General features: G+C 40.4%; 1 protein-coding gene across 1 annotated transcript in view; it reads right to left on the bottom strand.

Moving 5' to 3' along the window:
• The window catches only part of EGFL6 (EGF like domain multiple 6), a 52,006-nt gene that overhangs the window by 18,731 nt on the left and 9,161 nt on the right, over window positions 1–24,114 (bottom strand). Inside the window, exons 2-7 of the mRNA XM_086615569.1 lie at window positions 20,386–20,498; window positions 18,499–18,591; window positions 15,585–15,704; window positions 11,679–11,798; window positions 9,934–10,068; window positions 8,092–8,214 (exon numbers count right to left, since the gene is read on the bottom strand). Coding sequence (XP_086471695.1) covers window positions 8,092–8,214; window positions 9,934–10,068; window positions 11,679–11,798; window positions 15,585–15,704; window positions 18,499–18,591; window positions 20,386–20,498 — 704 coding nt within the window. The remainder of the gene's footprint in view (window positions 1–8,091; window positions 8,215–9,933; window positions 10,069–11,678; window positions 11,799–15,584; window positions 15,705–18,498; window positions 18,592–20,385; window positions 20,499–24,114) is intronic.

Below are 24,114 nucleotides of genomic sequence, written 5' to 3' on the forward strand. Positions count from 1 at the left end.
ACAAAGGCCCTTCCACAGATGGAGACCATTTCCACCAATGGTCTCATATAACGCTTCCTATTTTTGATTCTCAATCAGTATTGATGCTGTAGTGCCTACAGTCTTTGGCGATTGCAGATGGTGGGAAATTCAGCTGGTTTTATTTCCCTCTGCTTTTGCTATCTAGTGATTGCATTATCAGGGCAAGAATATGTTCCCATTTTCCTCCTCACTTTGTAAAAGTGAAGGCTTTATAGTAGTACTTTGGGACAGATGGACTAGACTTGTAACCTTGGGTGGTACTTTTTTTCTGTGTGTTTCTTTTCACAGAAACATAGAAGAAGAAAAAACCCTAGTTAATAAAATAGAACCATAGTCTAGTAGGAAAAGGCGAAAGTTCCCCAAATTTATATTCACTCCTAGAAAATACAATCCTATCACTGTGAATTCATCTGATTTTATTTATGGTAAATGCAACTACATGCTATGTAGTATCCCAGAAACAAAATCAGACTCTGTTAGTGTGCTCACTGGAGCATTCAGATTTTCTGAGACTGCAGTTGGAGGTACAAAGTAAATGGATGCCACTAAAAAAATAAATCAGAACTGAGGATTTTTTTTTTCTTTTTCTTTGGACAAAACTTGTAGTCTTGCGTATCAGATACTTCCAAGTAAACTCATTACTAATACTTCACTAAGTGAGCCTTTCCTCTGGAGGATGATGTCATGAAGGATGTAAGGTTCTCTAGGTCTATACTCAGAATGTAGCAATAAAAATTAACAGGAAATCTTAATTCCAAACAAATTTCCTCTTGGCAATCAGTAACAAGAAACTTCAGGCTTTTAATAAAGAGGCTATGGAGATTTTCAAGCCAGGACTGACTGCTCAGCAAACTTGAACATCTGCTTTTAGTTTCTGCTTTGAAGTCTTCATAGTGAAATGAAAAATTCTTACAGCTCAACATAATAATCTTTGTGGTGTCAGAAAACCAATCTCCTTGTGTGTGCAAAACTAATCAGTGCAGAAAACCAATTGACAGGAGTGACAAAAATAGGGGGATGAAAGCACATAATCCCCATGTGCTTGCAGACTCCACTTTGCTGCTGCAATATAAAAATCCGCAGGCTCATAGGGACAAAGAGCGACTAGACACCAAATGTCATTTAGGATATGTCACTAGTATCCTTCTAATCCACATTCAGCTTTTGAGTAGCTAGAAGTGTGGAATTAAGGCTTTTTATGTCTACCCATAAATTGAAAGGGGAATAATCCAGCATAAGGATAGACTACCTTAAACTCGGTCTGTTCTGTTGAATCCACTGCCTGTGGACTTGCCTGAATGAACAGCTCACAACCTCTGACAATCTGGGGTGCTACAGCTGAGGCAGTGATTTTTCCAGACCCCAAGACGTGTGTATAAATGCACAGGTGTTGCTCACAGACTTTTGTGCGTTTATCTACCCACATGACTGCATAATTTTGGAAAATGAAAAGAATTGTAGTGCATTTCATCCCAGCTCTTCTTTACGTACCTTTCAACAGGAAGCATGTAGATTAATGCCTCCTGCCCTTATACAGTTTGTGTTTATTGCCTTAGTATGAAAATATTGTTTTCTTTGAATTAGAGATAATTACAGCAAGAGATGGAAAAACAAAGGCAAATGGTGGCTGAAGGCTAAAAGTTAATCTTTTCTGTAATCAGTTGCTGTACAAGATTGTGAGACCACAGAAATGGCTTGGTGTAGGATGTCTAATGACCGTGTTGTGAAAGTTGAGTTGAAAAAAGTACAGAGAGAGCAGATGCCAACCCCTTGTCTCTGCGCTGCATTGTGTAAAGGGAAATACTCAGGGGATGATGCAGGAGAGGGATAGACAGTGATCCATTTTCCTCCCACAGACCCTGTGACCACAGCCAGTGCTGGCTGGCGCTCTGGACATAAGGGGGCTGCAATAGGAGACAGCTTCCTCTGCACTCCAGTGGGCACTGCACTGCTTCTGCCTTCACTCCTAGCAATATATTTAAAAACCTGATGAGAGACAAGCCTAGGAGATTGGCTTACAAGTCCTTTTGTAGTTCCCTTTGTAGCTTCTGTATATAAAAGCTGGAAAGGAGATGAGGGATACAGACTTCCACTTACCACGTTGAGGAAGAGTCTGTAGATAAGAGTAAAGATTAGATCAGCAGGACACAATTTCAGAAATCATTCTAAAAGTTCTCAACCTCTTTTAGATAGTCTTAAGAGAGTCTGAAAGCTTTCATAGATAGGTTAAAACAGATTCTAGACTATTATTCTCTTTTATGCACCATGGAACATCATCTAGCAATATGTATTTCTAGCCTGTTTAGTTTCTAAAGTTTTTACCACCTTATTTAGGGAAGGATGCTTTGAGAAATCAGGGCAAGTTCATGGACCGTGCTTAATACATGACTAAACCAGCCAGCAATACTTCCAGAAGGAAATGTGGTATGACAAAAGCTTAAGTGTTATTCATTGAAGGATGACTGTGGTATTTGGCTCCATACTGAGTTGAATTTTAAGAATCTCACCGGTGATATGACCAGAATCACTTTTCAAGCTTCAAAATTTTGTGATGTTAAACCTAACTTTCTCAGGACTGGCAAGTTAATAAGAAAGCAAAATCATATGTGGGTTTTAGGGGTTACCCTACGAGCAAAAAAGGAACCTGAGTAATACAAGAGGGACAAAGGGAGCTGTCATGAGGCTCTCTTGCCATTTAGATATCCAGAAAAGCATAATGAAGAATAGTAACCTCTGCCTCCAGCTGGGCAATAACAAGACTGCCATTGTTGTGCTTCTTAGTGACACCTGAAGGTTGTAGGCTTTAAGTTAGTACTGCTTTTTCCTGTTATTTTGTAGTTTTCCATCCAAAAAATTGGATTAAAAATAGTGGGTTTTGTTTTTTTTTCCCCCCTCAGGAATCTTAACTGCTTATGGAACCTTGTGAGACTCTATTCTTAAATAAAAGCTGAAATACACATAGAAGCATATGGTGAGGGAAATATGGTTTTTCAATGCACAATAGGAAATCAGGAAACATATGAACCTGAGAACAGCAACAGATTGCAGCAAGACAGAGGCCAGATGTGGAAATGGTGAGGATCCTTTTAGGGAGCATTTGAAAGGTTACACCTCTATGGATTCTCAAATGAAATATGTATTAGAGACAGTTCAGAAACAGCCTCCAACATTTCATGCATATAGAGCATTGAATGGCAAAAGGGTGCCTGAACAATCACAGGTTGTATCCATACAAGCAGCACTGTTTGCAGCCTGATGTTTCAGCAGCTTTCTCCTAAGCTAGTATATTGACATACAAATTAAATGAAACAATATCCCTCATCTTCTGTGCAAAGCTGAATTTTGCATTACCTCTCTTATTGGGTTATTTGGTAGCATGAGGAGACGCAGCCATAGAAGTTTCATTGTAAACAATGTGCTTAGTTACTCTCATTTCATACTCAGAAAGTTAAGCTAAATATGAAAATATTTTTCATTTATTATAAAAAGCTAATACTGCTTCCATGGTAGCCAGTTTGCTATATACTAGAGACAATTGCTATAAAGAACTAATGGTTCTCTAGAGAAATGAGATTCCCACCCTGTGGGAATAATTATGTAGAGTATTGAAGGTGTATTTAAGAAGCCTTTCTTTTAGCTGCAGCACAACCCCAGGCCCATCTGTTGGGAGCTGGGATGGGCTGCAGGAGTTGCAGTTGCTGCCACCAAAAGAAATGTTCTGAATCCACAGCCTCCAGCCCCCAAATTTCCAGGATGGTGTTCTCATCCTGTTTTAACAGCAAAACTTCCTTCGAGTTCAGTAAAGCCAAAGGTTTTCCACAATTGCCATATGACATGGAGAACACTTAGTGTTTCAGTGTAGCTTGGTACATCTAATTGGTATTCATGTCACTGTTTGAAAAAAAACTTCCCCAATAGCAAAATGCATGCCTGCCCCCATCAGTTATGCTGATCTGACTTTTTTGAGGATTGCAGTAAAAACAACTACTGAAACATTGAAGGTTAAAAGAACCTTCTCCTCTTCCCTTAAAAAGAGGAGGTGTATGCATGGGAATTAGCACCAGAAAAAACAGCCTCTTTTTAGCACTACTGCTTTTCAGGTTTTACCTACCACTGACTCTGTATTTCTACCTCCCTTTCTTGTTGTATACATCATTCTAGCTAGACTATTGCCTTTTGACCTTCTGCCTATGGCTCTGATTTCTCTCATTACTGTGTGTTATTTCTCTATCCTCTCTCATATTAAATCTCTTTTCCATTTAGTGTGTTCTACTAAGTTTATGAATGCACAGCTCTTTCCTCTTCTAAACAACTAATGGACTTCAGTAATTGAATATACGACATGAGGAAGTATGCAGAGAGAGAGCAAACAATTTAACAGAAACACCAGCGAGAAGATAGAAATGGTCTATCTTCAGCACTGATTTTTTTTAGAGGACTAAACATTAAAAAAAGTGTCACAGCCTGTCCACAAACTAAATTACTTCATTTGTTCATATTTAAGTAAGCATTCCTGTTGAATCTTTTCTACTTGAGGAAAAAATATTTTATACATAGACTTGGTGAAAAAGAGATTTTCCTTTGAAATTTCAGCTTCTTGTTAAAAAGAAAAAAACAACAAAAAAATCCAGACCTTTTTGCTTGGGGATGTGTTTGGTTTACATTTCATCTGTGGTACACTTTGTTTTAATAGAACCATATCAAGATGTGTCATGTGACTTTGCTTTGATATTCAGTCAGGTCTGAAGCCCCATTGCATCCTTCTGTAGCAATAAATTGCAGAGACATATCACAAGGGATGTGGTCTAGCAGGGAAACTGCCTCGTAATGTTGAATTTGAGCATAGAAACCCTTGTGAACAGCTCTGCTGAGGCAATCTGTGTTCAAACCAATCCTTTCAGTACCACTCAGGTTTTTCTCATTAAAAGTCAGTATTTTTCACTGGAAGTAGAAACATAACAAACTTTTAACCTAGAATCAATCTCTGTGCTTTTTTATTTTCCAAACTATAGTTTTAGCCCTACTAACGTATTGAGTTACTTTGGTTTTGTGTTTAACATATGTTAACATGCCCAGATTATATAGTTATAGGTACTATTAATAATTTCAGATTATAACAATAGGTTGAAAATTCTCCACTGGGTTTATCACTCACTCTACTTTTCACTGGAATATCCCATTTTTTTAGACCAGTATGGGGCTTGAAAAGCTACATTTGTGTAACTCCTAAAAAACATGTAACATTTAAATTCACTTTTCAATGCTGCACCAAAGGCATGACAATGCACAAGAGATATTACAACAAAACCACCATTCTTTAAATGAAGAATAAATTCACAAAACTTTTAAGCCTGGAGAAGTGCAATATATGTATTTTTATGAGTTTCAGCAGTATAGGGTAGGAGAAACAGCATCTATATACATACATATATATGCATAGATATATCATAGATATATATACACACACATATATGTATACATACAGTTTTAGCATAGCACTGTCAAGTTCTTAATCTATAAAACAATCTGGTTGAAATTAGATGGTTTGGGTTAATCCTGGCAGGGATCTTCATCATTTTTAGATATTAAGTACATTCTTGGAGTATAAAAATGTAAAACGTTGTAAAGTAACTCATACCTGAGATCCAAAGAGTACAAATGGCTTTGGAGTTGGAACCATTGATTTCAAATCAGTGCCCATACTGCGTGAATATATTTAACATTAAATGCAGAGAGGATAATGGTTGATAAACTATCACACAGATAAACCGCTAATCCTAATGCAGCAAGTGTCAATATTGATGCGACACTGGAGGTTTCCATTACTATTATAATGGGAGTAGGAACATGAATAATAGAGAGACTCATAGAATGTCTGTGACCATGAAGTATAATCATAATACTGTCTGATTGAGGATTACTTGAAAAAGACCCAGGAAAAAGAGTTTATATACTATGTAGACTTCCTCTGCTATAGACAAGAGCTTTTAAAATGTTTTCACAACGTCTTTTGTTCAAAAAAATTTGAGCAGGACTTAGATGTCCTCCTGAGGAAAACATCTCTAATGACATTGCAGGAGAAATCTCTACCAGGTTTAATACAGGAATTAAATAAAAAGGTTCATTAGCTAGTGAAGTCCCTCAAGGGTCAGTACTGGGACCAGTATTGTTCAACATATTCATCAATGACTTGGATGAGGGAATAGAGTGCGTGGTCAGCAAGTTTGCTGATGACACTAAACTGGGAGGAGTGGCTGACACACCTGAAGGCTGTGCTGCCATTCAGAGAGACCTGGACAAGCTGGAGAGTTGAGCGGGGAGAAATTTAATGAAATACAGCAAGGGCAAGTGTAGAGTCTTGCATTTGGGTAAGAACAACCCCATGTACCAGTACAAGGCCCTCCAGTACCTCAAGGGGGCCTACAAGAAAGATGGGGAGAGGCTGTTCAGGAGGGCCAGTTGTGATAGGACAAGGGGTAATGGTTTTAAAATAGAGGGAGGTAGATTCAGGTTGGATATTAGGAAAAAATTTTTTACCATGAGAGTTGTAGAACACTGGAACAGGTTGCCCAGAGAGGTGGTGGATGCTCCATCCCTGGAGACGTTCAAGGCCCGGTTGGATGAGGCCCTGAGCAACCTGATCTAGTTGGAGATATCCCTGTTCCTTGCAGGGGGGTTGGACTAGATGACCTTTGAAGGTCCCTTCCAGCCCTAACGATTCTATGATTCTATGATTCTATGAAGTTGGGGACTGAACTGTTGGGGAACAGCACAGGGGAAAGGGACCTGGGACCTGGGGGTTCTGGTGGACAGCAGGATGACCATGAGCCAGCAATGTGCCCTTGTGGCCAAGAAGGCCAATGGCATCCTGGGATGTATTAGAAGGGGTGTGGTTAGTAGGTCGAGAGAGGTTCTCCTCTCCCTCTACTCTGCCCTGGTAAGGCTGCATCTGGAATATTGTGTCCAGTTCTGGGCCCCTCAGTTCAAGAAGGACAAGGAACTGCTTGAGAGAGTCCAGCACAGTGCCACAAAGATGATGAAGGGAGTGGAGCATCTCCCTTATGAGGAAAGGCTGAGGGAGCTGGGTCTCTTTAGCTTGGAGAAGAGAAGACTGAGGGGGGACCTCATTAATGTTTATAAATATGTAAAGGGTGACTGTCATGAGGATGGAGCCAGGCTCTTCTCAGTGACATCCAATGATAGGACAAGGGGAAATGGACATAAGCTGGAACATAGGAGGTTTTGCTTAAACATGAGGAAGAACTTCTTCCCAGTAAGGGTAACAGAACACTGGAACAGCCTGCCCAGAGAGGTTGCCCAGGAAGCCTGCCCATCTTCCTCTGGAGATGTTCAAAACCCGCCTGGACGTGTTCTCGTGTGATCTGATCTAGGTGGTCCTGCTCCGGCAGGGGGATTGGACTAGATGATTCTTTGAGGTCCCTTCCAATCCCTAACATTCTGTGTGATTCTGTGATTCTGTGTTCATTTTAAATATAAACACAACAGCAACCTTTTCCTTCTTTCTTCTTGGAGACTCATATTCAGTTAGAACTGGGCAAAGACATCTTTATAGGAAGTCTTTAATATTTAATAGACAAACAAAGGTAAAATTAAAAGTGAAAGCAGTTTAGTATAGAAGTCATAGCTTTCCTCCCTTCTCTCACTTTTTGCTAAGTTAGCTTGACACTCTTCTGGAAGGGGCTGCACAGCCCTCCAGGAGGCTAGCCATGGGAGTTTGAGGAAAATATACAGTAGACATTTTAAAGCAATTTGCTCTGTTTCTTCAGGTCAAATTCTCTTCTCTGTTCTACTTGTGATTCCGGGTGATACTATGAGACTTGGGGACTCACAGGCAAAATGAATTTGAGCTAAAAATACTTGTATTGACTGTGCAATGACTCATATAATAAATATATTATTTAATGGAGAAGTTTGCCTTGCCTTGTTTGCTTTGGTTTGCTGCTGGTATTGCAGCACATTTCAGCACGATCTTTCCTAGAAACACTTTACAGCAATCAGTTATTGGAGAAAAACAATATAGCACCATTCCTGACATCCAGTGGTACTCACCAGTGCAATCAAATCCATTTCCTCGGTAGCCCTGTTTACATTTGCATTTGAAGGATCCTTCGGTGTTGAGGCACTCTGCGTGGAGGTTACACCTGTGTGCATTTGTCACACATTCATTTACATCTAGGGAAAGATGTAAATGCTTTAGTGAAAACTACTTTGAAATCCAAGCTTCATGACAGCCTGCTTGTGCTGGCCATCTGTTTCCAGGTATTGTGATCAGTACTGTTAGACCAAGACAGTCCAGAGACCATTGGAAGCAGAAGAATTCACAGTAGCATTAGCTCCAACTGCACAACTGGTATAAGCATCCATGGAAAATGTGGAGCATCCCAGTAAAGACAAAGTGAATGTAGGGATTTTCTGACCGAGAACAAGATTCAAACTACAGGTTGCACACACTGTTCTATTAACAAAAAGCGAAAGGCACAAAGAGAATATGAGACATCAATTAAAAAACAATTCACCACATCTTTCTTATTCTTTTGTTCACTCTAGAAGAAATGTGGTGGAAAGTAACTCTGAGCATGCCAAAATATTGAGATCTTCTATCTACCTCTAACATTCCAGCATACGTATGATGATGTATGAAAAGAAAAATATAATCAGGAAAAATTCAGTAGAAAATACTATGTTCAACTGACAGCGAAATGAACAGGCACCAAGAGTAACTGATTTTGTTCTCCTTTTCCCTTATTTTGCTACATCATAAAGATGTTTCTGATTTCTCCCACATGAGGGAGCCAAGTTGTTGCACAAATTTTTGCACCACTAGCATTTATCCAGATTGCTTCATTTTTAGCAGCTGACAGGTTCTCTCATAATGTAAAGTCAGCTAGGAGACAAGCAGCAAGAAGACAGACTCAAAAATCTGGTATGTCTGAGAGTGAGATTCAGGTTTACAGATAAAATTCTCACTACTGAGAACTCTCCAGTTTTTCCCCCACGCACATGTAAGTATTTTTTCCACTTCAAGACTCTCAGGCTTTGCATACAACAGGAAATTAAATTCTATTAAATGCAAACTTCAGCCTCCAAAACCTGCCTTATGGTCTCCCTCCCACCCCTAACTTCCAATACCAAGAAAATATAAACAAAATCCATGAATTCTCTTTTGTATGCACTTCTTGTAGTAGTTCCAAACCTTCCAGGCCCTTGTGTAGTCAACTGCTTCAACAATACTGCTGCAGCGCCTGCTGCAGTAACTTATACTTTCCTGTTCTTTCACCATTCAGCTAATGGATTGAAACAGGAGCAAAGGTGTTTTGACATTCGTTTTAATACCTGGGCATGTCAAGATAACTTTTTGTCTGTGTTTATTTTTGTTTGGGAGAAACTTAGCCATGCAAGAGACACCTGAAAAGTAATTAAATTCTACTATTTTCATATTTTTTTAAAAAGTTCTGTACTGTCCATCCAAACAACTTGATTCACATTCCTCATTGACAACACAGAAAAAAGAAAAAAAATATTGTGGGACTGCTTGTTTATCACAGGTTGGAAGCCAAGAAGACAAAAAATGGCTGTTTAACTAAACTCATACCAAAAGCAGCACTTCTTTGTTGTCAACTGTTGCTAATGTACAAGCCCTTGCACATCTTGACGTCATACAATGAGGCAATTTAATTTGCAAGTGTCAGTGATTAGGTTTTTCACAAGGCCACAGAGAAAACCCAGAGGCAAGTTCAAAGTGTCACTAAGAATATTCTTGGTGACATTTTTTATCCATTTTCAGAGACAGTATCCCAAACTAGGCCAACATGCTTCAGGCAATGACAGGAAAGATGCATGACGTGGGAATGAAAAAGAATGAAGAAGGAACATTCATAGGCTAAATCTTACCTACACAGTCATAATGGTCACTGATGTATTTTAGTTCATAACCAAGCTGGCACTTGCAGTAGTAGCTTCCAAATGTGTTGACACATCTGCGGTTGTGAGAGCAGACAGTCTTGCCAGTAGAGCATTCATCAATGTCTAGAGCAGGAGAAGTGATGCTGATCAGATCCACAAGAAGGTAAACCGGGAAAGCAAGAACTAGTCAGGATTTGCACAGGAATGGTTTGGTCTTGGCTATTACAAGTTGTTCAATAAATAAGTCCTGTAACTTCACAGTTGGGGGTGGCATGTGCTCATATGAATGAAGCAGAAAAATGTGAACTAACTTTGTGGAAAATTTTGAGACCTGGTATGGTAAAAGCAAAAGTAGCTGGCAGTGGGAATTCTCACCACTGGGGACAATGATTTCGCCTAAGGTCATGGAGCAGGGTCAGGAGGAACTCCACAAATTCCATTATTTCCCTAAGAAAGGAAATGTCAGATAATAGTTTAAGAGAAAGCCTCAGAAACAGGAAACCTCGAGCAGCAGCAGCTTTTCTACTGAATCTCTGCACTTTCCCTTGCTGGGCTGAGTCAAGGCATAGCAGGGAGAGAGTTTCCAGACTGCGAGTGGTCTGTCCAGCAAGGTAGATGATAGGGACAGATGTTTTGGAGAGAGAAGGAGATGGCTTGGAGTTGGAGAAGCCTAAGAACATTATCCAACAACTGTTGTAATTAAGTGTTACTGATTTGATTTGGTTTGTTGTAATGTCAGATTTAAAATAGTGCCAATTATGATATTTGGCATTTGTCCTTCCCTACCACACTTTAGCACACAGCAATGACTTTGCACGTAATTCATGGTGCCACGGCGCTGCCCTTTACAGCTTAGAACTGCTATGAAGTGCTGCTGGACACCACGGTCGGTCTTTTTATCATTTCTACCATTCTTTTAGAGTGCTTAGGTGATCAAAGGCAAGTGGACAACAACAGAAAAATATTTAAACAAACTTGCAGTCCCTACACATTTCTGATGAGGATGTCTGTTCCCTAGCCTCCAGGGTACTCCTAGGCATCTCCAGCTTCTCATTTCCCCATGTATCTGCCAGGACCACAATCTGCCACAAGCTAAAGGACAAGCTTGCTGCACTCAATCCTAGCGTAAAGCTTATGTCTGCAGTGAACACTAAAGACTCACTGTACTCTGAGAAAAAAAGGATTTACGTTTAATTAAAAATATTGATCTATAATTGTTTTTTTTTTTCCTTTACCTATGCACATGTAGAAGAGGAAGAGTGAAACACATCAATGTGCTGCTCTGCAGGTCCAGAAATAATGTAGCTTATTAGGAGAATTAAGCTAGGACTAATAGCCAGGGATCTTCAAATGTTTATCTGTTTATAGTGTGACTAATACCAGTACCCATCCAAACACAACCCCCAAATCCTCTTATGCATTATGTCAGTAAGATTCCTGCAGGCAAAACATAGTAGACCTCAGAACACTAGAGAGAAACTGAAGCTGTTAATGACTCCAAATTATGTCAAAACATTTAATTATTTATTGGGGATGTGACTCACCCAATCATGGCCAATAATACAGGAACAATTTTTTTAAAAAGCATGCAAGCTTTGCATCATACTGGAAGTAACAAAAAGCATTATTCAAGCCAGTGAGGAGAGCTAACTACTGATTAACCTTTCCCCAGACTCTTTAAGTTTTTTGAGATCCTACAGAAAAGAAGCTGAGAGTGAGCTCTCTAACCATACCAATGCACGTCCTTCTGTTTGGTCCCAGCTGAAGGCCACCTGATGGACAAAGACACTGTACCTCCCCTTTGACTTCTTGACATCCATATTGGCAATTCACCATGGCACATGTCCTAGAACCTGAAAACAGTATTTAAAATAACAAAAAGAACAAAAATCTAGGTTAGGTTCTCACACTTAAGATTTAGGTCTGGATGAATGCAGAAAATTAATCAGAACAACAAAATTCCATTCATCATTAATCAAGCTGTTCATACATTAACATATTAACAATTCAGCAGTCCATGACATAGATCTTAAATTCCCTCTCCCCTTCGCTTTCTTCTTTCCTTATCTGCCCTTATTCCTCTTTTTTCCTCTGTTTCCATTTCTGCAACTTCTTGCTATCGCTTTTTTGATTCAGAGATAGGATCGCTCAAAGTAGAAGTGGAAGTTTTTCACATTTTTCCATTGTGATGGTTTTACCATACAGAAAACTGCTATTTGGTAGTGAAATGTTTTAGTTGCTTACCATTAAACATGCTTCTAGTATAGAATTTGATTTTTAAAACTATTTAGCCTGATAGACTTTGAAATCGCCCTTTATTTTGGTCCTTTATGGAACAGATAGATTAATCGAAAAAGGCACTACCCAGAATACAAGTCTCGATTGCCACAGATGGATTAGGAGTGTGTATTATTGGAGATGACTTTGACTAGCCTCTAAAGAGAAATGTAGGGGTCTAGATCTTGTCTGAGAGACCTATGAGGGGTTAGAAAAGTAGGAGAAATGTATTAAGTATGTAGGGAGATATTTCTAAAATGCTGAAGATATCCAGAGAGCATTAGAGTTACGATGCCAGGGACAGAAGTAGTATTTGGAAGTGTTTATTGGAACAGATGGAGATGTGTGCAAAGAAAGTATTTCCAGCTACTTTGCTCTGGCAGTGTTGAGGGTAACAGAACTGTATATAGGTTCTTTGTAAGTGAAAAGCCTGGAATGGTTGTCAGTTTATTAGAGACAGAAACTAACTAAAAGAACTTGAATACTGGCTACTGCTTGGGTAGAAAAAGATATGAATTCTATTCCAAAATGCAACATGTTTACTGTCAGAGGTACCAGCAGTTTCAGAATGGTGGATAACAACAGAGTGTATAGAAAAGACAATGATGTGTGCAGGCGCACATATAGCTACAGCCATATTATTTGTGATTTGAATATAAAATATAATACATGTTAGTTCTTTGTGCTATTACAGTTAATCTGCTTAATCTATGCTAAAATTATTTTTCTTAGGCTGGTTTGTTTAGACTCTGTGGATTAGTGATAAATATTCAAGGCCAAGAACTCACTTGCAAAAGCATTTTACTTTTGTATGAATGAGGACATACGCAGTAGCAGGAGGTAAGAGCTAAAAAAAGACAGACTAAATCATAATACTTTGTCACATTATCTACTTCCTTAGCTGCAATAAAGAAACTTATTAAATGTTATTCTTCTCTCACTGGTAATCATCTGTTTTCTCTTTTGTTTAAAACTCCTGTTCCTGACTTTGGTTAAACATAATAGCTTAGATGAACTGCTAATCATCAGATCTAGTATAGGAATTCCTGCAGATTTTGAGTGATTTTATGTTAGGTACTAACCTACTAACTATTCTAAGCAATGGTTCTCTGGGCCCCAAAACCACATTCTTCTGATACCCTTCTTCCAACTCCACAGCCCCTTGGTGTGGTTGCAGATAAGTCTGACTGCTCAGACTAGGACTTCATCTGGCAAAGGAGACTTACATCATGGAGAATTTGATTCAAAAGAGAATCAAAATGTTTGCCTGTATAAAATGCTGAGATTCTACAGTTGGTTAAATAACCTAGCATTTCCTCCAAGCATAAGCTTAAGTTAGCCTTAAGTGAAATAAGAAGCTAGTAGACTTAACCAAGAAAGACTTCTACACGAGTAAATATTTTACTATTTCATTTCATAATCAAAGTTTCTGGTTAAGAAAATAAAGGCTCTTCAGAACTGGAAGGTGCCAGATGGGTTGGGTTAATGAAGCACAAGCTGGATGCACAAAAAGGTTTTTGCCTCCTCAACTAGAACTGTGAAGAATGAAGACTTCCCTTCTGTGGGAAACCTTTTTTTCTCCCCTGAAATCTGGTTTCATTCTGTGTCAGTGTTTGTTGGGGTTCCACTGAGAAATAACATTTCCATGTGCCAAAGTGAAACGCAAGCTTCAGGGCTCACAGCTGCTCAGGCAATTTTTTCATATATACTTGACACTGGCCACTGCTGCCACTGAGAAATTCAGCATTTTGTGCTGGCTCAAGTAAGGGATGGTGGAACTGTGCATTTGGTACAAATGCAGAGTTTCTTACATCAGGAAATCAGTTCTGAACTAAGACTGGCTTAAAAGTAATCCAGCGGAAATGGTCAGTAACAACCTGGATCTAGTTTTCTGACTTGGTTCAGAAGCATGACTGCAGCAAGCATTTGTGCTCAGAGCAGTGGGAGCGAGGGATGGACGGGACAAAGCTGCTGCCGCGCTCAAAGAGAAGCAAGATAGGGTTGGTTTTTGTGACTGTAGTTACGGCTTCTGCCAACTTCAGCTGTCCGTAAGACGGTGGCCTTACTGAAAACTGCTTGGCGTATGATGTCAGCAGATACACAAATTATCTTGGAAGAAACTGAAGGAGTATATATCCATTTCTCAAGGATCTCAGGGCCCCGCAGCTGTTGTCTGCTGGTGATACCCACACCATGATTAGTAACGCAGAGGCACAACCCTGAGCTGCCATGCAGGAGAGGGAAACCCTCCAAAAGCTCTGGCCCCAGGCACCTTTTGCAGCAATTTCAGTCTCCCTGCCGTAAGAGAGAGAGAGTAGGAGCTCTGGCTTTTCTGCCTGCCCCAGAGCTGCAGACCCTGCACTCTTGTGTTTGTCAAGGCTGACAGCAAACTGACAGCAAACTTGCCAGATGGACACCCTGCCTGGTGCATGATTGTATCCAAGGTTTGGAGATCAAAGCCTGTCAGAGTTTATGGTTCTCTGTCATATCCATGGGAAAGATTGTGCTGCACCCCATACAGCTAGATCCGTTGCTTTAGGACAGATCTCTCAAGCAGATTGTTCCACTGCTGAGACCAGCTAGCTTCCTTGTCCAACGGACGCATCTGCTTCAGTACAGTGGACTCCAGAAAGGGCTGTCACCATGTTACCTAGAGTTTTGTGAAATTCGAAGCCAAAATACCTGTATGGAACCGCTCAGGTGAGGAAAAAAAAATATTTTCTATAAACAAAACAGTGTCATTAAAAAATATGAAACATCCTCAGGTCTGAAAAATCAGGTTGGCTAAGAAAGCAGAATACTTTCCATTACATGCTGGCTTAAAGACAAAGAAAATAGGTAGAAATAAAGTTTAGACAAGCCTTAGCTCAGTGAAAAAAATGTTTGCAAGAAGCTGGCAGCAAGTGTGGGAAGCATATCACTGCTCAGAGAAAACAACTGAGTCAAGGAGCACAGAAAGGTAAAGCAAGGAGTAATGGCATGAAATTCAGCACAGTATAACAAGTAGTCTGTATTGGTGCTTTGCTTGGATAGATTCATTCATCCTTATTCAACAGATGAATTGGCAGGACTGTACACTGAGGTTATACTAGCTGCTCTTCACCTGAAGTAATGCTAACGAAGATTTTTATTCTAGCAGGACAAAAATTCCTCTGAACACCAAAATACAAGTATGACCTAGTTTACTTTATCCATATACTGCCAAACAGAAAGCCTCTTTCAGCTGCTGACGGTACCAGATAGCTAAGGTAAAGACCCTATCTTGAATAAGCTAAATCCACTCATCACAAGAAGAAAATCTGCGGGGATCAAATGCGATTAGATGATTTTGGTGTGCCTGCCCTATCAGCTCTATTACTTACTTGCACATGTGCCATCTGGCATAAGCATGTACCCGTTGAGACAATAGCACTTGTAGCTGCCATGCGTATTCATACATCTGTGTTCACAGGGACGTGGTTTCAGCCCGCATTCGTTCAGATCTGCAGAAGTCATTGGAATGAAGAGAGTGCTGGGTTTATATACATATATTCTTGCATATAGGTGGATAATATTGTCTAATGCCTTGAATTCCCCACAGTAAAATCGTCTGGATTGAAAATGAGCCAGCCCCTTGCAAGATGAGAGTTTAGCAGGCCATCTGGCTGAAAGACTGCTAGCAAAACTAACGTACACAGACTTCTACACCTGAAAAACTAATGCAAGCTCTGGCCACATCTGGCAGCTTGTTAGAAAGAGGTGGAGGAGTGGGGAGAGAACTGCAGTTACTCTACTTTCTGGATTGTAGCTGGAGATTTCAGTCCTCCAGCTGACCTCTCTACTAGAAAGGCAAAAATGTGAGACTAAGAACAGCAAATCAGGTTGAGATAAAGTGAAACAATGATTTTCTCTCTTTTTTTTTTCTCTGAACTACACATTGGTACCAAGGTTATCAGGGCAGGGCTGTCTAGTAGAGATGGAATACAATATACGAGAATTGTGTGACTTTAAGAATAAAAAGACAAATCTCAAAAATCTCAAAATCCTGAGAACAAAAGCATCCTAAATCATTCTTAAAATCCAGGATTTAAAGGGCTTTGTGGAAGCTATATGAACTTCAAATTTGCAACTGCTATCCTTCACAGGGAGAAAACCAGAATCCTAAAAAGTTTGATTTGTGAACTGACAACTTCACTTCTTGTGTTTTGAAACCTAATTAGTAAACAGACAGAACTCATTAACAGAATGCATCAGTGCACGCAGCCCATTCAACATGTGTTTAATGGCACATATGACCAATAATATAATTTCAATAAAGATGCAACTCTCCAAGAACTGATCTTGTGCAGCTCCACTTCTAATGAGAGAAGCATCTGTTCTCAGGTCTATGTACCCTTTAGACCACAGAAAACACTCCAGACCATTCGAAGCATGAACTTTGCTGTGGTTATACATGTGCAGAAGTGTTTGTTACAACTCAATCCAGGCAGGAAAAAGAGGGTTGCATTCTATTATATAAACATAGGGTCTGTTTGAAAAAAGGACAACCTATCAGCTTGCAAATCACATGAGGGTTTTGTGCTACTGTGGCTCCACTAAATAACCAAGACTTTCTTAGCAATGAAACTGGAAGAGAACAAAAGTTATTCCACTTAGGCCACACATTTTCAAAAGTGCTTAGCTGCACCTATCTTGCACAATGCATAGTAATGCACAGATAACATACATGGCTCTAAAAGAGAACCTATGGAGATAAGGCTAATTTAGCTTAGACTTGGTGGCAGACTAATACAGTCCCCTTATCTCTGTTATTTTAGTCAGCTCATGTTGAGCTTTCGCAGCAGGGCATTCTGCTGTAAGGACAGACCAAGTCTACATCTGCCAGTAAATCAAAAGTCGGTCTGAGGATTCCTGGCTGCTGGAACGTGACCACCTATATGGCTATACTATTGAAATAGCTCTGGGATATTTCTGGCCTGTGCCAGCCACCACTTTACTGAAAGATTCCTGGCCATTCTTCAGAAGGTAGAAGAGTCCAAGGAGCTAACAGGCAGTTTGCACATGTAGGTCTGTGCGGTACTTCCACCAAGCCTCAGACTTTGAATCTACTGCAAGTGCGCAGAACTGATCTGCTTGTGTACGGAGGGCGTATCAAATCCAGCTGGAGTTACTGCACAGAAAACACGTAAAAGCTGAGGGCTTCTCTGTTGCCTTTTGGTAACATTTAAGATGTCAAATAACTTTTGAGGTCAAATTTCTGGGTTTAGAGGATAAAGTTGTAAGTGATACCTACATATCTATTACAACCACGCCTGCTGTTTCACTTTCCTCTCTAGTGGTACTGAGGAATTGACTTCTTTCCCTGTAAGCAACATCAAAAGTGCAAAAAATAGAGTTTTCCAAAATACTTAACAGTATAGCATATTGTTTGAAAGATACTGTGTAATAAATGGGTTGTTTTGACTCTGAAAAATGTGGTTTTAGCATGTCAATGTAACATTTTCAAGAAAAGACTGCAGGTGCCTAGGAAGCTAGCAAGGATAGACCCATGCATTTGTGTGGCCTTTATATCACGCTTCCCTCATAGCACCTGCAGTTCACTCATCTGCAGTGCAGCAGGATGGCCCCTGTCCATGCACAGTGACCTGTTCCTTTCGTCTGTTCCAATGCAGGGGTCTTATACATTGGAACAGGAAAAAAAAGCTGAGTTCTCACCAATGTGTTAGTTAAAAAATTTCCATGTCTAATTGCAAGTTTATGGAGGGAAAGTGATGTATTCAAAGTTTCTGAATATGCAATTCTAAAGACTCTCAATTCCATGTTCTCAAAAATACCAACCAGCATATGCAAACAGATGGCATTGGCCCAGGCAGCTTGAGAAATTACATGTCTAGCATATAATTGCGAGTCTTTCTGATGAGGTGGTTAGATAAGAAAGTAACATGGGCTGCTAGTTAAGAAAATAACAAGGGTTCTGGATTTGAATTCCAGCTCTTCCCATAATTTCCTATATAATCTCTCCATTCCTTAAACCTTTGACTATAAATATGACAGTTTGCCCTTGTCGTCAGCCTGCAGGAGATATATTATACAGATTCAAACTTCTGCGTGCTGAAGGAGGCTTAGAGCTTGCTTGGGAAGCTGGAGACACAAGAGCCTTAAACTCTAAGCTCTTTTAAGTAAACAACAACATATCTTGTTTTACTATTTTGGAAGATGACACAATCCACAGTACAAGATAAGGAGGCAGAACATCAACGATCTGCTTTCTGGAGTAATATCCCAATGTGCACAAACCTTGATTACAGGTTTTCCCTGTAAATCCAGGGAAACATTTGCATTTGTTTGGTCCCGTGCACTCGCCATACTTGCAGCCATGTCCACAGATAGCTGGAGGAGTCAGGCAGGGAAAGTAGAGAGAAAAAGAAAAAGTTAGATATACTCTATTTGAGAGCTTTGGCCCTGCTCAGTTGCCCAAAAACTTGTTGCACAAGTTCGACATCCTCCATACCTCTCTCTCTAGATGGGCATGGTAGCTACTGATCAGCACTTTATTTCTGCTGGAGAAAAGTGACACTAGTATGGCTTACACAAGTGTATGCTTTTCCAGGTTTGTTAAGACCTGGAAAAGAAGGGGCTCCTTTTAGCTCTCTCCCTCACGCTTTTTCTGCCATGCTTACAATTCACTTTTAGTTTTGTACTCTTGCTTTTTTTCCTATTAAGAAGCCTATGTGAGACACAGCTAGCCAGCAGCTTGACTTGCTACGCTCAACATCTGGAGTAGGAAAGAGGCAATAGCTCTCTCCTGCAGCCAAAGGAGGCACATTACGCTACAGCAGTTTTCCACTCTTGGATCTTCTCTCTTACAGCTGAGGAACACGTCCATCTCATGATGGAACACCCAGAGAACATCTGTCAAACGATCAGGCAACTATCCTTACCACATATAATTGCATCAGATTTACAATGACTTGAGAGGGCTGTTCTTAGCCTGGATGCATTAAAAAGTAAAAGTTTTCTAACTCTCAGCCCTCTGGATCATTATTCAGATATTGAATGTTGACTTTTATAAGGCCTGAGGCTCCTAAAGTCAATTTGATTGTCAATATGAGGGTTATTCAGGAAAAGCAAACCAAATATGCATTAAAATCCGTACTAGCTCTGGAAAAACAGCAAAAGAATATACACTAGGATGCATATCTGAATTATACTAAGAAAATACCCTATTGCTTTACAAAAAGACAACTTACCCCACTGGCTGATCGAAGTTACATTTGCCAGTTGTCCCTCAAGGTACTCATTTGCATCAGAACTAAAGTGCTATTAAGCAATGTATAAATATTAATAAAGGTATCAATCAGTTTTTCCTTTTTTAAACTGTCATGCTATATATACAGAGCAGAGACTTTTTGGCATCTTTCCCTTTTAGACATCAGTCTGTTGATTTTCAGTGTTGAATAACAATAAACCTCTACTCAAATTAACCAGAAATACAGTGCCGAACTCTCTGGACAACAAGCGTTTGAGAAAGATTCCTAAAATGTGTATTTTATGATTTTGTTGTGTTTTGCCCTAGTATAGTTAGAGAGAGATTCCACATCATCTTCTCCTTGGGATCGATAGCCCTTTAACGAATCAGAAATTTCTTAAAAGACATTGACTTTTCATTGAGCCAACGATCCACAGACCAGAAATTTAGCTGGCTACTCAAGCTCAAGTCAGGTGCACTTATTGTTTGGGCTTTATTTATATTTTTAGAAAGTTAAAACCTCTTGGCTTTCAAAGGCTGTGTACTTCTGAAGATAAAGGATATCAACTGATTAAAAAAAACACCTCAGGGGTCCACATGTGGCATTAGAAGCCAGTGCATTTTTGGCACTTATTTGACAGCCATAACAGTGTAGACACTGACCAAGGCTGTGCAGAAGGTAAGAACAGATGGTTCCTTCTGGACCTAAGAATTTTTGAATATGTATTTTATTATTTGGTGTTTTTTACCCAAAGCTCTGCTTTTTTGAGGAGATGGTCTCTCACACATGTTTTATTCTCTCTCTCACAGAGTTAAGAGATTTCACTCCTCAGAAAGTTTCTTTCTGTAACTTCTGGGAGACGTATATTAAATTCTTGTATTAGTACCAAAAACACAGACGCGGAGAGTGAACAACCATAAAGTGTTAATGTTACCTTCGCAGTAGCCCTTGTTGTTCTTTTTCCAGCCATAACAGCAATCCGACCTAGAACCATAGCGACACACTCCAGGCTGGCTCACAGTCACCAGCTGCCCACGAGCTCTCGAGCTGCGTAAAGAAGGATAAACACTAGCTCCAGCAGGCACATACGCTTTAATCCATATACTCCTTTGTACGTTTTCCTCATGTTTTATCCACTGTCAGGCATTTTCCTTTGACCAAGCCTTGGAACATTCAACAGTGTTCCTAGACAGGAATGCAAAGTTGCATTTGGTTGGAGAAACAGGGGAGATGGGAATGTTTCACCTGCAATAAATTAACTGTGCAACATAAATCCTTTCTAATGAGAAACACAACAAAGGCAAAAAATACAGCCAGGTCCCCTGCTAGAATGAGTCATTTTTAATACCAGTGAAGTCAATGGGGCTACTCCAGCTTGTGTCACACGAAGAATGTGGATTGGATATATGATGCCATACCCGACAGCACTATTGCTTTGGATGATGAAATACTGATTCTACAGAAAAGCAGCTGTCTGAGCATCAGTCAGCCCCATAAAAGCGTGACTTGCAGGCTCATAACCACTGCATCTGTGCATAGTCCCGTGCATTCTGGTTGCACGGGACTCCCTAACCATAAGCATTAATGTTGATTTCATCTGCCAATAGGCCCAGGGGATTCAAAGTCACTGTGCAGATCAACAGCTGCAAGAGTTGGAAAACCTGCAACATTAGTTGCCAAAATTATAAATCTGATGGGAATCCACAACTGTGTAAGTCTTCTGGACCTACTCTATGCTGCAGTGGCTGCTGTGACTCTGGTTCTCTTCTCCCTCTGTTTGCTGTTACTTAAGTTCTCCATTACCACATGCCTGTCCCCTTTATGAAATTCTCTCTTTTATGCAAATCATCTGTCCCCACTGCTTTTTCCAGGCCATAATTTAAAATGCACTGTCTTCAAAGAGTCCAAAGTGTTATTTCTGACACACAAAATATCTGTGAGAGCTTTGTAGCAAGAGATTTTGAGTATTGACAGGGGCAATACATAGCAACGAATACCTCCATGGTGGGGAAAAAAATGGAAAGCAAAGTCAACGGGCCAGGAGCTTTTGCATTTTTTAGTCTGGTGCACAATAAAAGCACTGCTTTACCACTTTACAGCAGTGCTTTGCACATATCTTCCTGTGCTTATCTGTAAGGTTGCACTCGGAACAGTTACTGCAAACATCACTAAGGCAAACTAGTAAAATAAATATATGCATACAATTCAAAAATGCAAGATGTTACTTCAGAGTTTTCTTTAGTAGCAGAACCTTTGGAAAGAGAAGGGAGTTCAGAGGAAAAGCATAAGCTCATGTATCTGAGATACTCTGAATGAAGAGATAGTTCTTGGGTCACCTGGCAAGTAAAAAGACTTCAGTGTTGGAAAAAGTTGTTCTGAAGTCACCTAGACTTTGCCATCCACCCAGTGATGCAGTTTACAGGGCTACACACACCCCATCTTCAGACAGGAGAAAAAGCGTATTGAACAGCTATGACTCCTGTATGGGTGTCTATTGGAAATCAGCACCTTGCCTTGTTGCCATTTGTTGCGACGGAGGGAAGACCAGGACGCTCAATATGAGTGATCAACAGGCTTTGTCTTTATTGCTAAACAATACTACATTTATAATCGCTTTAATTAGTTCATGCATATTGCAAAAGGAAAGCTCATGATTGGTTGATATATTTGAAATCAATTTCTCCCCTGGGTCCTATCTGCGGTTACCTTCTCCTTTCTGCTGTACCTTATCTCTCTGCAGGCATCCTGTTTGTTTGTAGACATCTGGAAAACAGGATGTTCTTCCCAAGGTCTCGTTTAGCTAGGTGGCCAATTAAACTAGCTGGGTGCTTTGCTTCCCAAGGTCTTGTCTAGCTAGGTGGCCAATGTTTGCGTGACCTCTCTCAGTTAACCATTCCTCCACAATTCCCCCGTTTTTATTTTGCACAACATACGCTCGAGTGGTTGTTTTTAGAAAGAGAGCCTTAATACAAGAAAGGGTGTAACTTACACAAAGAAGTACTATTATTATTATAATTTTTTATATTATATTGTTTTCTTAGTTCCGACATGGAATGGTTAAAGGGCTCAAGGCTCCCATTCAGTGGTACACCTATCAGGCAAGTTACAAATGAGAAGAGGGGCTTGCTAAGCTTGCGCAAAAACTAGTCGTATTAAGTGAGCGGGCTAAGGTGACCCAGAGATTTTCTCTTGGATCAAAGATACTATTTTGAAGCGTATAAATGTTGCATGTTATTGAGCAAATAAGATATAATTGGCTTACTAATGACGCCATTTCTTTCGTTTCCACTTAAACCGTTTTGCACACTTTAACTTTGTCTGTTCCCACTCCTCTTTCTCAACTGACCAAGAGGCGGGCACCAAGCACTCTCTGCTACACTCTTTTTGCAAGAGTAGCAATTCCCGAGCTTGGTTACGTACTATGTGGTCCCAATTATGGCAACTAACCCAATAATTGCGGGTATCTGGTAACTCGTGTCCTGTAACCAACAAAATTCTACTTGCTCTTTCTTCCTCTACTAAACACTGTTCACACCAACGTTGGGCTCGAAACAGCCGACACCACCACTTCCGTTCACAGGTGTAGCATACGCACAGAACCCAAGGGTCACAGGTGGCACAGACGTGGCATTTGATTTGTGCCTTTGACGTCTCAAGGGGTAAGGTCATCTACAGGGGTCCCAGACTGTTGACTTCCGAGGCTTCCAGCAGCTCCTACCGCAGGCTTTACCCAGCGACTCGGAACCCAGATGTTACCTGTAGTGGTAGAAACACATACATAACCACGTCCTAGATATATCACTTTTACGGGGCCTAACCATTGACCCGTGAGTGCGTCTTTATAAAAGACCTTCATGTCTAACGGTTTGGGTGGCTTGTCTTTAGAATAGTGTTTGACCACAGAGGGGTCATTACTTTCCCCAAATATGCATAAATGATTTAAGACAAAGAGTGCCTTCTGTACCCGTTCTCTAACATCTGCAACATTCTTGAACTTTGTCAGATACCGCTTGATCGTCCCATTTGCCTTTTCTACAATTGCTTGCCCTGTAGGGGAGTGGGGGATGCCGGTAGTGTGGGTAATGTTCCACATTTGCATAAAGTCTTTCAAAGACTTACTGCTATACGCGGGACCATTATCCGTCTTAACTACTTTTGGTACCCCCAACACTGCAAAGCAGCTGGTTAGGTGTCGCTTGACATCCCGTACTTTTTCTCCTGGCTGCGGAGTAGCCCAAATCATGTGACTGTATGTGTCTACTGTCACGTGCAAATACTTTAGCCGGCCTAATTCAGAAACATGGGTAACATCCATCTGCCAAATTTCATTAGATTTCAAACCCTTGGGGTTAACTCCGCATCCGAGTCCTAGGCCGGAATTGTGATAGCTACAGGTAGGACAAGCTTTAACAATGGCTCGAGCCGCTTCTATAGATAATTTATAGGCTCGGGCTAGGCCCTTTGCATTTTGGTGGAAAATAGAGTGTGCTTCTCGAGCCCGAGAATGCGGGGACAGAGGAGCCTCAATAACGTTTGTTACGAGGCGATCTGCTCTAGTGTTGCCTTCCCCGAGGCCCTCTTCCCACTGGTGACTCCGTATGTGTATAACGGCATAAGGAGCAGTTCTGTGTGCGATCGCTAGCTGCATGCTGACTAGCAGTTC

Source organism: Tauraco erythrolophus, chromosome 1 (assembly GCF_009769465.1).
Source record: "Tauraco erythrolophus isolate bTauEry1 chromosome 1, bTauEry1.pri, whole genome shotgun sequence".
Classification (NCBI taxonomy): domain Eukaryota; kingdom Metazoa; phylum Chordata; class Aves; order Musophagiformes; family Musophagidae; genus Tauraco; species Tauraco erythrolophus.